This window comes from Ictalurus furcatus, chromosome 20, assembly GCF_023375685.1.
Source record: "Ictalurus furcatus strain D&B chromosome 20, Billie_1.0, whole genome shotgun sequence".
In the NCBI taxonomy this organism is placed as follows: Eukaryota; Metazoa; Chordata; class Actinopteri; order Siluriformes; family Ictaluridae; genus Ictalurus; species Ictalurus furcatus.
Genome location: NC_071274.1, coordinates 11,002,495 through 11,018,444, shown reverse-complemented (window position 1 = coordinate 11,018,444; position 15,950 = coordinate 11,002,495). Strand labels below are relative to the sequence as shown.

Below are 15,950 nucleotides of genomic sequence, written 5' to 3'. Positions count from 1 at the left end.
GCAAAAAGATAAAAAAGGGGAAAGAAAAGGGAACATAAATTCAGATAAAGGATGAAAGTAAAAGTTGAAAACAGAAAGAAAGTAACATTCTATTGTCTGTGCCTTTCTCTCATATTTGTTCATTACCTTGTACCAGCAGGGTGTACGATCCCTCATTCCAGCCAATTCCATTGTCTGCGTGACACAAGTAAACTCCATTATCGGATTTGTTGAGGGCCTCAAAGCGGAGGTATGCACCATCAGGCCTCACCTGTGGAGGGAACTCTGCATCTTTCTTTTGCCACATGAATGACAAGGGTCTGAAAGTTTGACAGAAAATAAGAATCAGAATCCAGTTTTTAATTTATCATGCAAGTTGGTGAAAGCATACTAGCAGACAGCTGATACAAGAATAGGGATTGGAATAGAGTAAAATAAAATAAATAGCATAAATAACAGAGCTATTAATCAGTAATACTGTAACTGGTACATTATTGTACATCTCCCTCTAACCTTAACCATAACCTATGCATAATTAGCCCCTACCACCATCTAAAATGAACCACATCCTACTCATAAACTACAATGATACAGTAATAATCAGTATATTATTTTACAGATAGTACATTTTGTGCAGAGTGGTGCAGAATGACAATTATGAGAGAGAAAGAGAGAGAGAGAGAGAGAGATTATATTATGTCTGTTAACAACTGTAGAACATTTACTGATCAAGGAGAATGGACATCTCTTAATGTCTGATCAGACACACACGGTCAGACAACAGATTTACAACAATCAGTTTGTCTATACAATAAATATGGTAAACACTGCAGTGCTGATAAAACAAATAATATTGCTAAACAGAAGGCTTTATGCATATCTTCACATACATATAAAACAAATTAAAGCTAACAGATGCATATAAGCCCCATGATGTGCTAAGGGACTGTTTGTGAAGTTATACTGAAACTCGGGGAACCTGTGACACTTTACATACACTCAACAGAGATTAGGGCAAGGACTGCAACTGAATTCAATTGCGTGTCTTTATAGCCCTAGAGGGTGTGAGTAGACTGGGAGAGATATAATACATCTTCCTGACTAATGGCTGTTGGCTATAGAATAGAGAGAATACAATAGCACACTGCTGAGCTAATGGGATACAGATTTAGCAATGACCTGTAATGCAAAACTTCACCAGCAGGTGGAGATATATATATTTTAATTCTAGTGGAAGCATGAACCTGACCACTTACAACAGCACTACCCAACATCTTCCCCACCTTAACTACAGCCTATACATAAACATCATCTCTAAACCTATACATAAGCTACCTCTAACTTGAACCACACACTGTATGTAATCCATCCCTTTTACCACCTTTAAAGTTCACCACTTATTATACATTATACATAATCTGACCCCTAACCCTCCCCAACCTAATTCACACCCTATACAAAACAACCCCTATCCTAACCATGCCCTATATGTTATCTACCCAATCCTTAAACATGCCCTATACATTATCTACTCCAGCCTTAACCATGCCCTAAACATTATCTATCCTGCCCTATGAATTATCTGCCATAACCTTAATCACACTCTATGCATTACTGTACATAATGCATCATTACAGCTCAGTCTAACCTTAACTACACACTATATGTAAACTTCCCCTATACCTCGCTTAACCTGGATCATATACTAAACAGAACCTACAACTAACCACACCCACAACTGAACCAGACAACTGAATCACACACTATATTTAATCTACCCCAACAACTCCTTAACATTAACAAGCCTTGAACATACTGTAATATATTTCTACACAAATCTCTGTACACAATCTTTATTAACCAGTCTAGGTTTCTGCACCTTTTGGAATGATTTATTTCATGAAGTTGATTAATTGAAATTTTTTCTGCCTTTTTTGAAAGTTTAAAACACTGTTCATAACATAACACAGAATCAGAACAAGTACAGCTGTAAAACCATCAACTACACTGTGCTCCATCTATTAAAGTGCTAAATTCTGACCTCCAGAGGGAGTGACAGGACTGACATTCTGTCGCTGGCTGCGGAAACAAGGTGAAGCCTTAAAATTCCAGCAATTGAGAGAACAACATCCCAGCTTGCTTCCCACTATGCATATATGATGTCAGTTAATCAGAGAATATCTAAAAATATAAGCATTTAATTTGTTGAGCTATAATTTTCTGCTGCCAATTAGAAAAAAGTAGAACTAGAACCTTCTTTTGCAAGTGTTTTTTTCTGGCTGATCATCAGATGGCAGAGTCTAAGCATTAAATTCTAAATCACACGCATTTTGCTTGCTTGGTATTCAAATTTCATTTACCTATAATAAAGTAGTAGAATAACATCTTAAATGGGGGGAAATTACTAGAATTTCAAAATGACTAGAATCTCTAAATGAATGAATGAATAAATAATTTTATTCTAAAAACAAATAAAACAAAACCACAAATAAATAATACTCATGTTTTTAATCTTCTTTTGTATTCTCATGTAGTTGTTTTGTTGAAGCAATCATTGCCAACCACGCAAAATAAATTGCCTAATGTCTCTGAGAGTTTGATGCCACTGGAGTGTCAACATAAAAAGACACATATCAGTCAGTGTTACACTGTTATTCTGAACATAAAGCTGATCAAATGTCAGCAACCAAAAAGTACACAAATGAAAACAACTACACCACCTGGATTTGTGTACCTTAAGATGCTTATATATTAAGGTCAACTCTCAACAAGGTGTATTAAAACTAGAAAACTAGATGCTAAAAGGAGCTACATGAGACTAATTACATGAATTTTCACATTGTAAACAATATTATTCCTTTTACCTGCTCCCAAAATCCCCTCCAAATTTTAACAGTCTTCAAAAAGAAAGTACAAAAACTGATCTCAGAACTTCACCTTGGCATTTAGTTGCCATTTAGAATTTCTAATAGTGAGATCTCACTTTGTTTTGATTTTGCCTTCCTACCACTGTGCATTGTAATGGGAAAGTAAATGCATCTTGAATTTGATTGCAGCAGGATTCCTTGGCAATAAAACGGTAATGGTAATATTATGCTCTATTTATGCATATGTAACACAGACATGTATAAAATGCAGAAATTATGAATATGAATTATTGACAAGGTGTTTGTAAGGAACCTATCTCAGCCCAATACCAGATTACAATTTGACAGTAGATAAATATTGTAAACAGGTCAGGGAGAGTCATTTTATATAAATCCTGTTTAGTTAAAGATATAGTTGGGGTACTATGGTTATAGTTGGGGTATAGTTGGGGTACTACATTGGGGTACTATGGTCCAATATTGAAAATCCACCATCTTGACCTGGCTTCAAAACCAACAACTTAAAAAACAACAGCAACAAAATGTTTTAATAGGTTTATGTTTTAATGTAATGAGGTATTACTTTATTTACATTATTACCATGTATTATTATTATTATTATTATTATTATTATTATTATTATATAATACTGACAAATTATTCTAGCAGATTGACGATTTAACCAATTAAATTAAAAAAAAAAAAGCACTACATGATAATGACATCGCAAAGACATGATATTATTTTTCAAATTATGAGATTACATGCAACTGATTCTGCTTTCCAGTTTATCATGCCAAAATGATAAATTACTCAAGGACATGATGTCCCTGAACTCCTATTAAGTTGGCATTCATACAAGCAGAATGAACACTGAATAATTTAAAACTGTCTGGATGCATTTATGTTACAGACAGAATTGTGTAATGGATTTAAATCCAAGTTCATTCTGCACCAGAATGAAAATAAATCATTTTATACTTCCAATCAAGTGTTCTTTTCATTACTTAACTATGGATATACTGTTTATCCATCCAGTTGCTTTTGACCTCATAAAAATACAATTGTAAAATTTTTCCTTAACCCTTTATTTGTAATATACACGATATATATCTGTGGAAGCGGGGGCGTGCTCGAGCACCGGTTTGTGAATGGAGGACGGAGCCGGAGATGGTGTGGTAAGGAATGCACAACTGTATTTTGTAAATTGTACTAATAAATGTTGTGTTGCAGTGAGCGGAGGTGAGGATAAAAAGGAGAGACAAGGGCCTTGAGAGGAAGAGAGAGACAAGCAGCACAGGGCCGTGTGTGTGTGTGTTTATGATTTAAAACGCTGAAAAGTGAAAGTAAAGTTGCGAATAAAGCCCTTTTAGAGTTATTCCAAGCCTGCCTCCCACTTTCTTATTGCTGAATAAGTGTTACTACATGGAAATAATGAAAGAAAACACCTTTACATGCTTGGAAATCCACTTAGTGGTAGGGGTGTGATCAAATGCGTCATGGAGATCATGTGACAGGCACTAAAAACATCATTTTTCCATAAAGGCCAGTCTCGTTTTTTTTTGTTTGTTTGTTTTTGTTTTTTTTTTTAAAGTTAATTTTCTCTCAGGTAAAAGTGCCATGAAAATAGAAAATACAACCTTAATACAAATTAGTTTTTATATTAAGTAGAGTAATTAACCCACTTTAACCATAACATCAGGGTTAAGAGTTTTTTTAGATGGTTCTCTTTCCTAAAGAAATAGTGAAAGTGCAAAGTGACAGACAGTGTGAGAAACAGAGCAAGGAGACAGCAAGAATAAAGGAATGCAAGAGGTTATTTGAGGACGTGAAAGTTAGAAGAGAGATCACTAAGCTGGCCATCTCAAGCTTCATCTATAATGAACAAATGTCAGGATGCAAGTAAATATGCATTTGACCGTGTGTGTGTGTGTGTGTGTGTGTGTGTGTGTGTGTGTGTGTGTGTGTGTGTGTGCGCATGCACTCTTACTCAGGGTTTCCATTCCCCATGCAATGCAGAGAAAACCTCTCTCCCTCTCGTGGCAGGTCGCTCTCGGGCTTAATCAAGACACTCGGGGAAACTTGGGGAAACACACACACACACACACGCACATACACGCGCACACACACACACACACACACACACAGCATTTACATGCTCATTTCTGTACCCAAGATCAATTGTGGGACATCCATTTTCAGGTCCAGATATTGATTTCTTTGCACTACAACAGCTTCCAAAACCCTCAAACACGAAAGAGTGAAAATGCCCATTTACATGCAGTTACATGAATTGCTTTCAACTTCTGTTTTATCTGGTTCTGACCCTCACCTGTTATTAATGTATTGATGTAGGGATTATCCTGTGTTAAGCCTGCCTGTCAGTGTTTTGACCAATGCTACAGGCACTGACTATGCTTTCTTGATTGCCCACAATAAAATGCACATTGAATTTATGCACATGCATCCTGCCTCCCACTTCCACACATCACACAAAATGTCACATTAAATTGTGCAATGCTGAGCCACAGCTATAATGTGTGTATAAGTCTTACATAGCACGCTCAAAGGCTGTTCTGTCCTTTTCTCTGCATTGGTGATGGATGGATGGTCCACAGCACAGCCGATCATGGCATTGTTATCACTCCTGGTCACCGGCAGCGTGAGCACACTTGTCACAGTATATGTCGGCTCATTGGGGTTTGACTCCACCACATTGGGACGAGCTTAATATAATAATTAATAAAAAATTTTTTTTATTAAAAACAGTGGCAGATAGGTCATAAATAGTTCAGGTATGATGATCCAGCTAACTAACATTTTGTTAAGACTATAAAGTAAAAACACATAATTTGCAGCTTATTAAACACAAATTATTAAACACAAATAATCTGTCACCTATGAATAAAGAATTTAGCTAACATAGCAAACTGTGATTAACTTCCCATTTACTGGTTACAGAATTGCACATATAAATAAATTAACTGATCTATTTGTACCTTATACAAATAACACATACATTGACCAGCCATTAAAACCACCTGCCTAATATTGTTTAGGTCCCCCTTGTGCTGCCAAAACAGCTATGACCCATCAACGCATGGACTCCATAAGACCTCTGAAGGTGTGCTGTGGTATCTGGCACCAATAGTTTAGCAGCAGATCCTTTAAGTCCTGTAAGTTGCGAGGTGGGGTCTCCATCGATCGAACTTGTTTGTCCAGCACATCCCACAGATGCACAATAGGATTGAGATCTGGGGAATTTTGGGGGGAACTCTTTGTCATGTTCCTCAAACCATTCCTGAACAATTTTTGCAGTTTGCACTATTCTGTTTAAAGAGGCTACTGTCATTAGGGAATACTGTTGCCATTAAGGGGTTTATGTGGCCTGAAACAATGTTTAGGTAGGTGGTATGGGTAAAAATAACATCCACATGAATGTCAGGAGCCAAGGTTTTAAAGCAGAACACTGCCCAGTGCATCACACTTCCTCCACTGGTAAGCAACCCACACGCACCAGGGGCGTCCACATGATGTAACAGAAAACGTGTTTCAACAGAGCATGCCACCTTCTTCCATTGCTCCATGGTCAGTTCTGATGCTCATGCCCCCATTGTAGGTGCTTTCATTGGTGGAAATGGGTCAGCATGGGCGCTCTGACCACACAGCTATGCACTGTGTTCTGACTCCTTTCTATCATAGCCAGCATCAACTTTTTCAGCAATTTGTGCTACAGTAGCACTTCTGTGGGATTGGACCAGATGGGCTAGACTTCGCTCCCCACATGCATCAATGAGCTTTGAGCTTGGCCCTGTCGCTGGTTCACTGGTTGTCCTTCCTTGGACCACTTTTCGGTAGATACTAACCACTGCATACTAGGAACACCTCACAAGACCTGCCATTTTGGAGATGCTCTGACCTAGTCGTCACAATTTGGCCATTGTCAAAGTCGCTCAGATCCTTACAATTTCCTGCTTGCAACACACCAAATTCAAGAACTGACTGTTCACTTGCTGCCTAATATATCCCACCCCATGACATGTTATTTACTTCACCTTTCAGTGGGTTTTAATGTTATGGCTGATCTGTGTATATAGTTACATTTACGCCATATGAACCCTTATACAGAGTGACTTACATTTATCATATTTTATACAACTTAACAATTAAGAGATAAGAGCCTGGCTCAAAGGCCCAGCAGTGGTAACACTGGGATTTGAAATCACAACCTTCTAATCCGAAGTCCAATGTCTTAACCACTGAGCTACCACATATAGGTACATTTTGCACGGCAATATTTTTGGATAAAATAAGGAGCCACAGTGACTAGAGCGCTCCAAACTTTATTTCAAGACCTGCCCACACCAAAGTATTTGTGTTTCCATGCAAATACAGTGGGAGAAATAAGTATTGGATGTGTCAACATTTTTTTCAGTAAATATATTTCCAATGAGGTTATTCATATGAAATATTCACCAGACTTTGGAATTAACTCAAGAAATTCACACAATTTCAAACATTAAAGTCCATAAATGAAGTCATGTGTAATAAAGCGGAATGACACAGGAAAAAAGTATTGAACATGCTAACTGAAATTTATTTAATAAATAAATTAAAAAGGCTTCTTAGTAGAGAAGCCTTTGTTTGTGATGATGGCTTCAAGAAACTTCCTGTATGAAGAAATTAATTGGCCGCAGTATTCAGGTGTCATTTTGGCCTGTTCTTCTAAACATATTGTCTTTAAACCTTGTTCAACTGGATTCAAGTCAGGTGATTCACTGGGCCATTCTAACACATAAAAATTTAATCTAAAAATTTAAAATAATCTAAAAATACTTATTTCCCCCACTGAATGTGTGTGAGTATGTGAGTGGGTGCACGTGTGTACCCTCCAGCTTTTCCTGTCCTTTATACCAGTAGAGCTGAGCAGGAGGTTTGCTACCCGTGCTGGTGCAGGTAAGTGTCACACTCCCTCCTTCCTGCACTGGATCCTCGAAACCTGCTATTACTGGCTTCCCGGGTACTCCTGAGTGAAAAATAAACATGGAGAGAAACAAAGGAAGTAAGAAAGGAAAGAATAGAGAGACAGGGAGAAGTGGAGAGATTAAAAATTAGCACAGTGAGAGATAGAAGGACAGTAATTGACAGTTGACAGTAAGACACATAAAACCTAATGAGGACTTAATTATAATGTTTACCAGCTCTTGAGCACCTGGAAGAGCAGCTGTGGCTGACATATACAACATACATACATGTATATGCACAAACACATACCGAGTACAGTGACGGTGGCTCGTGCAATCCGTACAGGCATGGTGAAGATGGAGCAGGTGTATTCTCCATCATCTGACAGCTGCACGTTGGAGATGGTGATTGACAGCTCTGTGGGTGTGGACTTATGTAACTGTATACGGTGATCTCTCAAAGCTGGGAAAGAAAGAAAGAAAGAAAGAAAGAAAGACTTAATTTCATATTGCTTCTCCACAGAAGCATGAGTTTGTAGACTATATTACTCATTTCACCCTAAAATTATAAGCACAGACAGAGATAACAAAATACATGTAATTATAATACAACGAACATGTGTGAGTGTGTGTATGCTTTTATATCTCACAAGACTTGAAAAAACTTTCTTTAAAAAATGCAGATAAAAAAACAAAAAACAAACAAAAAACCCAAAACAGCTAAGAGGTTTCCTTTTGGTTACTGAGGTCAAAGTGTGTGTTGACTTCATGGTTGATCAGTAATTGATCAGTTACCTTTCTCCTCAAACCTAATTCTGCTTCATCTCCTCTTCCTTTTTGTCTGCCTTCTCTCTCTCTCTCCTTCTCTCTCTCTCTCTCTCTCTCTCTCTCTCTCATATCTATTTAATTAACCTTACTGAAAATCTGTCATGACCTCAAACTGGGCATCTCTGATATAGTATGGTTTATAAAGAAATACAGCAATGGCAATGTGTGCTTTCTGGAAAACATGATTGTCGGACATGGAAAAATTCATTTAGTACTCAGTAGTTTGTCATTATGTTGGCTTGACAAAGCCAACATACTGTTCTGCTTTATATACTTATTATTAGTGGTGCTTGCAAAGCAAAGCATCACTGTTGTTAACTCACATACTTATTATTATAATTAGGGGCCAAGCACAGCAGGTGCGTAGGCACCTATTGTTTTCGTTAGTAGTATTCTTCTTCTCCTTCTTCTTCTTCTAGAAGTCTATGGCAGCCCATAGAACCGTATATTAGAAAGTTATGAAATTTGGCAAACAGACAGAGGACAGTCTGAAATGATAGCATGGCAAATTTAGAGTCGCTATCTCAAACCCTGTGGTGCCACCAACAGCTCAAATTTGCATTCATGTTTATGCTAATAACTTTTGAACCGTAAGGGCTAGAAATAAAATCCTTTCCTCTGAATCCTTGCCTGCCCGACCAGATTGTCTGCCATTTTGAATTTTCTGAAAAAGTACTTGTCCTAGAGAGTTCATTGAATCTTCACCAAATGTGACTCAGCTAATCTTTAGACCATGCTGGCAAAAAGTTATCAAAAGTTTTTTGATAGATCAAGTCATGTTCAAATAAAGCACAAACAAATTTGAAGGCGAGCATGCTTAAATGGACGTGAGGCTATATCTACATAATGCTTTAGTGTATTCAGATAAACTTAGTATGTGTATTAAGTTCTTTGTCCGCTACCAGTCACAGAACCAGAATTTGGACCCTGCACTCGTTGATTTCTCTCCTCTGAGCTTGGGGAGACGTCACAACGACACCATCATTCAGTAAAAGCTTCTTAGTTTAATAATATAGAAAGCATATTATATATACGCAAGAAATATTGATCAAGAATGATAAATGTGAATTGGAACAGGTCACAGATAAAATCAGGACATCTATTACGTAGGTTTGATTGATATAAGAACTAAAGACATATAGTCTACCAGATAATAATAAGAGGAAGAAGAAGAACTGAGAGAGAGAGCGAGGGTGAAAGGTGGGGTGATTAGGAATGCTCAAAACAACACATACCACGAACATGAAACAGTTTGGTTCCGGTACATCGTGACACAAACTAGAAACTTACAGAATTGAGACACAGAGACAACTCTATGAAGCCATCATGACTTGTGGGTACCTGCATAGTTTCGGAATAGCACCAACTAGTGTTCACAAGATGTGTTCACAAGATATGAAAAAAGGCAGTGGTGGCTTGGCGGTTAAGGCTTTGGTTTACTGCTCGGAAGGTTGGGGGTTCAAGCCCCAGCACTGCCAGGCTCTGGGTTACTGATTGCAAGGTCTGGGGTTCAAGCCCCCGCACTGCCAAGCTGCCACTGTTGGGTCCTTAAGCAAGGCCCTTAACCCTCTCTGCTCCATGGGCACTGTATCATGGCTGACCCTGCACTTTGACCCCAGCTTCCTGACATGCTGGGGTATGCAAAGAAAAGAATTTCACTGTGCTGGAATGTATATGTGATTAATAAAGACTCCTTATCATTATACCTATTACAGATGTTGGTCATAAAATGCTGTATTTAACGAATGACTTGGCAGCACCTTAGGCTGTAACATAACAAAATGTGGGAAAAGTGAAGTGCTGGGAATACTTTCCAGATGCACTGTACTTTTTTAACTCCTCCTAGAGCAGTTTTCTGATTTTCACCAAAATTGAATCACATCATCTTCAGACAATGCTGGCAAAAAGTTATCAAAAGCTTTGTAAAAAACCAAACCATTAACAAATAACTCGTAAACAAATTTCATGGCAATCATGCCGAAATGGACTTCAGGCTATATCTCCGTAGCGCACTAGGGTATTCAGACCAATCTTAGTATTTGTGAGCGCCATCATGACTTGATGGTAGCTGCACAGTTTCTGATGATTATAATGCAAATTCTAAAAATGTTAATATCTTTTGAATACTTTTGTCTAGTGTCATGAGACTGCACATGATAGATTCCTTGGGTCATGCAGAGATCATTGACACCAATTATGCCATGGTCAGCCAAACTTGCTGTCTGCCATTTTGAAATGTTTGAAAACTTACTTTTTTGAACTCCTAACTCCTCCCAGACCGGTTGTCCAATTTTCACAGAAATAGAATCAAACCATTCTCAAATAACATGCAAACAAATTTGATGTCCATAACAATTTAGCATATTCAGACCAAACTCAAGTATATATAATAGTCACTATGACTTGAGATTACCTGCACAGTTTTAGTGTTCAAGATATGAAAAAAGTATATTTTTGCTTATACCTTCTGACCATGCTAAAATCATTCTTGCTTATCCAATCCCAATCCAATTTTATTTATAAAGCACATAATAAAAGAACAAAGTTGACCACAGTGTTGTACAATGTAATCAAATAAAATTTTTAAAAAATGAATAACCACAAATTTAAAACATCAACACACACGAAAAGAAAAACTCAGATGAGAAAAGAAAAACTCAGTAGCTACAGTGACAATACCTCAACACTCATAACAAATATGTTTTTAAATGCTTCTTAAATTCATTCAACAATGATGATCGTGTCAAATAATCTGGTAAACTGTTCCATAGCCTTGGGGTAGCTACCACAAATGCGTGGTCACCACTGGACTTTAGTTTCGATTGAGGAACATGTAGGAGAATTTGTGCATTAGATCGTAATGATCTCTTTGCCTCTTCTACATGAATAAGTTCTGCAATGTATGGAGGAGCTATACCATGCGAAGATTTAAAAACAAAGATTAGAATCTTAAAATGAATTCTATTAGGTACTGTTAACCAATGCAATGTTCTCAAGACAGGAGTAATATGGTCATATTTCCGAGTACTTGTCAGTAGTTTTGCGGCTGCATTTTGGACCATCTGTAATTTGTCTAAGAGTTTTGTTTGAGTACCATAATAAAGGAAGTTACAATAATCTAATCAAGAGAAAATAAAAACATGAATGATCTTCTCCAAATCTATATGTGCTAAGAAAGGCTTAATCTTAGCAATCATTCTTATTTGAATAAAACTAGCTTTGACAACTTTGCTTATTTGACAGTTACATTTTAAAACACTATCACAGATCACACCCAAATTTTTTACTTGATGTTTCCTACAAGGGCTCAATGTTCCCAGTTTAATTCCAGCCATATCACTCATTTCAGAGGGACCAAAAATAATCACCTCTCTTTTTGATTTATTAAGACTCAAAAAGTTTGCAGCCATCCATGAGTTCACCTCATCTACACATGCCAACAAGTTTCCCAAGGCACTGGAAGAATTTGGGTTAAAATCTTTAAAGATTGAATGTCATCAGCGTAAGAATGAAATGACACACCATATTTACCCAAAACCATTCCTAAGAGTAGCATATAAAGAGAAAAGAAAAGAAACAGATCAAAACTTGCAGGATACCATATGATAGGGGTGCCGAAGGTGAAATACTCCTATTTTGAAAGTATGACTTAATTCATTTTAGGGCCTTTCCACAAATAACCACACATGTTTCAAGATGAGATATAAGAACATAATGGTCAATCATGTCAAATGCTGCAATCAGATCTAGGAGTAGAAGTACAGTGAAGTTACCATGGTTGGCCGGCATAAAAATATCATTAAAAACTCAAAGCAAAACTGATTCAGTACTGTGATATTTTTTAAAACCCAATTGAAACAATTCACAGATCTCATTTGTATCAATAAATGACTGAAGTTGAATGAGTATGCTCTTCTCCAGAATTTTAACCAGGAATGGAAGTTTCTAGATTGGTCTAAAATTAGCTAACACACTCTTATCCAAGTTTGATTTCTTCAAAAGGGGCTGAACCAGTTCATGTTTACAGTAGTCAGGCACAACCCCCAAAAGCAAACTCATATTACTTATAGACACTACAAATGGGCCAACTGATTTGAAAACTTGTTTTAACAAATGAGTTGGAACAATATATTGAGGAGAAATTATAGACTTTAGTTTAAGTACAATGTCCTTAAGGGCAGAAAGAGAGATAGGCTCAAAATCTGAGAAAGTAACACCAGATACAGATTGCTGTACAGCAGCATACAAACAATGACTAATGTTAATTTGTAGATCTGTTATCCGATTTATGAAAAATTTAAGAACCTTTCACATAAATCAACGGATAGGTCTCCAACCACCTCTAATCTGTGATTAATAAAGGAATATATTGTTGAGAATAGAACTGTAGGATTATGATGATTTTTCTCAATAAAATCTGCAAATTACCTCGATCTAGCAGCTCTTACAGCCCTTTAGAATTTAGACAAAGTAGCTCTTAGAATTTCATAGGAAATCCGTCCATTTCCTATATCGCTTATCCTACAGGGGCTAAACCACATATGCATTCTCACACCCATTCATACACTATGGACACTTTGGACATGCCAATCAGCCTACCATGCATGTCTTTGGGCTGCGGGAGGAAACTGGAGTACCTGGAGGGACCCTCCGCAGCACAGGGAGAACATGCACTTTCCACACGCACAGGGCCGTATCGGGAATCGAACCCCCAACCCTGGTGGTGTGAGGCGAATGTACTAACCACTAATTTATTAAATTTCGGAAATTTATAACTTATCTTTTTTCCATTTTCGTTCCCATCTTCTACATACGTGTCTTAGGGAACAAATATTCTCATTAAACCATCGGGCTGATTTATGCGTTATATTTATCTGCTGTTTATCTAATGTTTAGAACTAAGTGAATTAAAAACATTAACAGATTCCTCCACAAAAAGATGAGGTATAAAAAAGTCTAATTCTCAACACTGCAATGTTTCTGTAAAGGTCACATTGAAGTCAATTTGAGTGTTTGAATTAATCAATCTCACCCAACACTTTGCAGGGCAAACTTTCTTTCGCTGATAGGGAAAGGCGACAGTAAAAAGAATGGGATTATGATCAGCTAACACAAAATCATCTATGATAATGTCACTGACTTTTAGACCAAGAGATAGAATCAAATCCAATGTCTGCACATAAGAATGAGTAGAGTCATTAACTGTTTGCTGGAAGCCTAGAGAGTCTAAAATTCTTTAGACAAAGAGCTTGATGGACAATAAACATGAACATTAAGATCCCCCAGCACTAATACTTTATCATATTTCAGTACCACGTCCCCTAGAAATGAAGACAACTCTGAAATAAAGTCCTTATTTGGTCTTGGTGGCCGATAAATAACAGCACAGAGCACAGGGCTCGGCATCTGTATTTCAAAGGCTTGAAGTTCAAAGCTCAGAAAATGCTCGAAATTGAGACGGGTACACATAAAAGTGTCCTTGAAAACAGAAGCTAGTCCACCTCCCCTTCCAGTATCCCACCGAGAATTAAAAATTGTAAAATTACTCGGAACAAGTTCCCCAAGAGTATCCATATCACCAATCTTCAGCCAGGTCTTGGTAATAAATAGAAAGTCTAAGTTCCAAGATCTAATGAACTCATTAAAATAAAGGTCTTATTTTTCAAAGAACGAACATTTATCAAGGCCAACTTGATAGCCAGTTTATACTCCTCCGATTATGTGTCATGGCACAACTGAAAACCAGCCAGCACAGGGCGAAGATTTTGTAGGTTAACTCCATTACACAGGAAATGTAGTGAACGCCGAAGACTCACCACCACAGGTCCTGCCGGCTTGACGGGTCGAATCCATGGAGTCACCGCACTCTCCCAAAGCCCACACAGCACTCGGCCACTTTTCTACCCCCATTGCAGCGCTTCTAGCGAACGCAGCAATCTCGGGAGCCAAACAAGGTAAGCCATTATTTTTACCAGTTTACCTCCTCGCTTTCCATGGTGACACCGTTTCTTCAGCAATGGGGGCCAGGGCTCGCGTTGCAACCATGTTGAAACATTAAGGGGCAGTGTCGTCTCAGAAGGCTGAAGATCTCCTTGTTCTTCTGTAACATACTTCTCATAAGAGATTCGAATGTTTAAAAGTGTACGATGATCATAGATCAGTGCAGAGGTAGAGTCACTTGTTAACCAAGTGAGAAATAAGACCAACAGCATGATACTAAATAAACTGTGAGACAGATGGCAAGCCATGTACACCAGTGCCATCTTGTCCTTCAAATTCCGCCTTCCTCATTCTTGCTTATCTCCATACTTTGCCTCTGTTCTGCCTGGCATAACATGACATCAGTTAACCCCGAAAATAAGCGAAAACACAAAACTGAATTGCAGTACGGGTATTCGATCTGCAATAAAACCTATAATATTAAATACTCGAGATACAGATACTGATATATGTCAAATTTGTTGTGCTTCAACAAACACATACCCACATATAGCTTCCCCTAATGGCCCACAATGGAAATTTTGCACAGGCAAAAACCACTCACATTTTCTTCAAAAAATGTAAAATCTAGTTATTCTTCTTCTGGACAAAAATTCAGCACATAACTAATCCCACACTGATCATGCTACAGACATGAATGAGGGCTCATATTGAACGGCTTATTAAAGAGAGCTGTGCTATGACTTTTATAAGCGATCTCACTTACGCTGTTCGAAGCGCAGACAAAAAAAATCTCACGTTTTTGGCCCATAGGGAATGAATGTGGAATAAAAGATGCATGTCTTAGGGAATAGACCTGGCATATACATGTCGTCAGTGCTACTGGTAACACCATGAGCATTAGTGTCGGTGATGGTCCAAACGGAAAAAGGATAATGTCTTCTATTTCTTTCTGTTATCCAGTTGCTGTTCATTAAATTTACTGGGAAGAGACCTGATGTGCAGGCTGGGCATAATTTTGACATGTTCAGACATAGGAATAAAAATAGATAGAACAATGTCAGGAAGTAAATGCACAAATGCTCTGCACTGGCAGCTCACTCCAGATGTGGTCGCCTCTCCTCATGAATTTCTGTTAGACAGCACAGAAAAAAACAGGAAACAAGCTAAAATACATGAAGCCAGAAGATTTACATTGCACAGCAAATGTCAGTGAAGGACCAAGTTTAATTATGGTTTCTAAAAATTTGCAGGAAAGAAAGATTGCATGTAACACAGATATACTGATAAGAAGAAATGTGCACATCAAGTGTTAAACTCTCAGTATCTCAGACAAAGCTGTTTATGGCCCACAATTGGTCTCTACATATTT

The 15,950-nt window shown here is 37.7% G+C and overlaps 1 protein-coding gene across 2 annotated transcripts in view; it reads right to left on the bottom strand.

The window, feature by feature from the left end:
- The window catches only part of cadm3 (cell adhesion molecule 3), a 230,423-nt gene that overhangs the window by 43,206 nt on the left and 171,267 nt on the right, over nucleotides 1-15,950 (bottom strand). For both annotated transcript variants that reach the window (XM_053651421.1, XM_053651420.1), the window contains exons 4-8: nucleotides 8,121-8,273; nucleotides 7,735-7,872; nucleotides 5,402-5,572; nucleotides 4,837-4,927; nucleotides 127-299 (exon numbers count right to left, since the gene is read on the bottom strand). In XM_053651421.1, coding sequence (XP_053507396.1) covers nucleotides 127-299; nucleotides 4,837-4,927; nucleotides 5,402-5,572; nucleotides 7,735-7,872; nucleotides 8,121-8,273 — 726 coding nt within the window. The remainder of the gene's footprint in view (nucleotides 1-126; nucleotides 300-4,836; nucleotides 4,928-5,401; nucleotides 5,573-7,734; nucleotides 7,873-8,120; nucleotides 8,274-15,950) is intronic.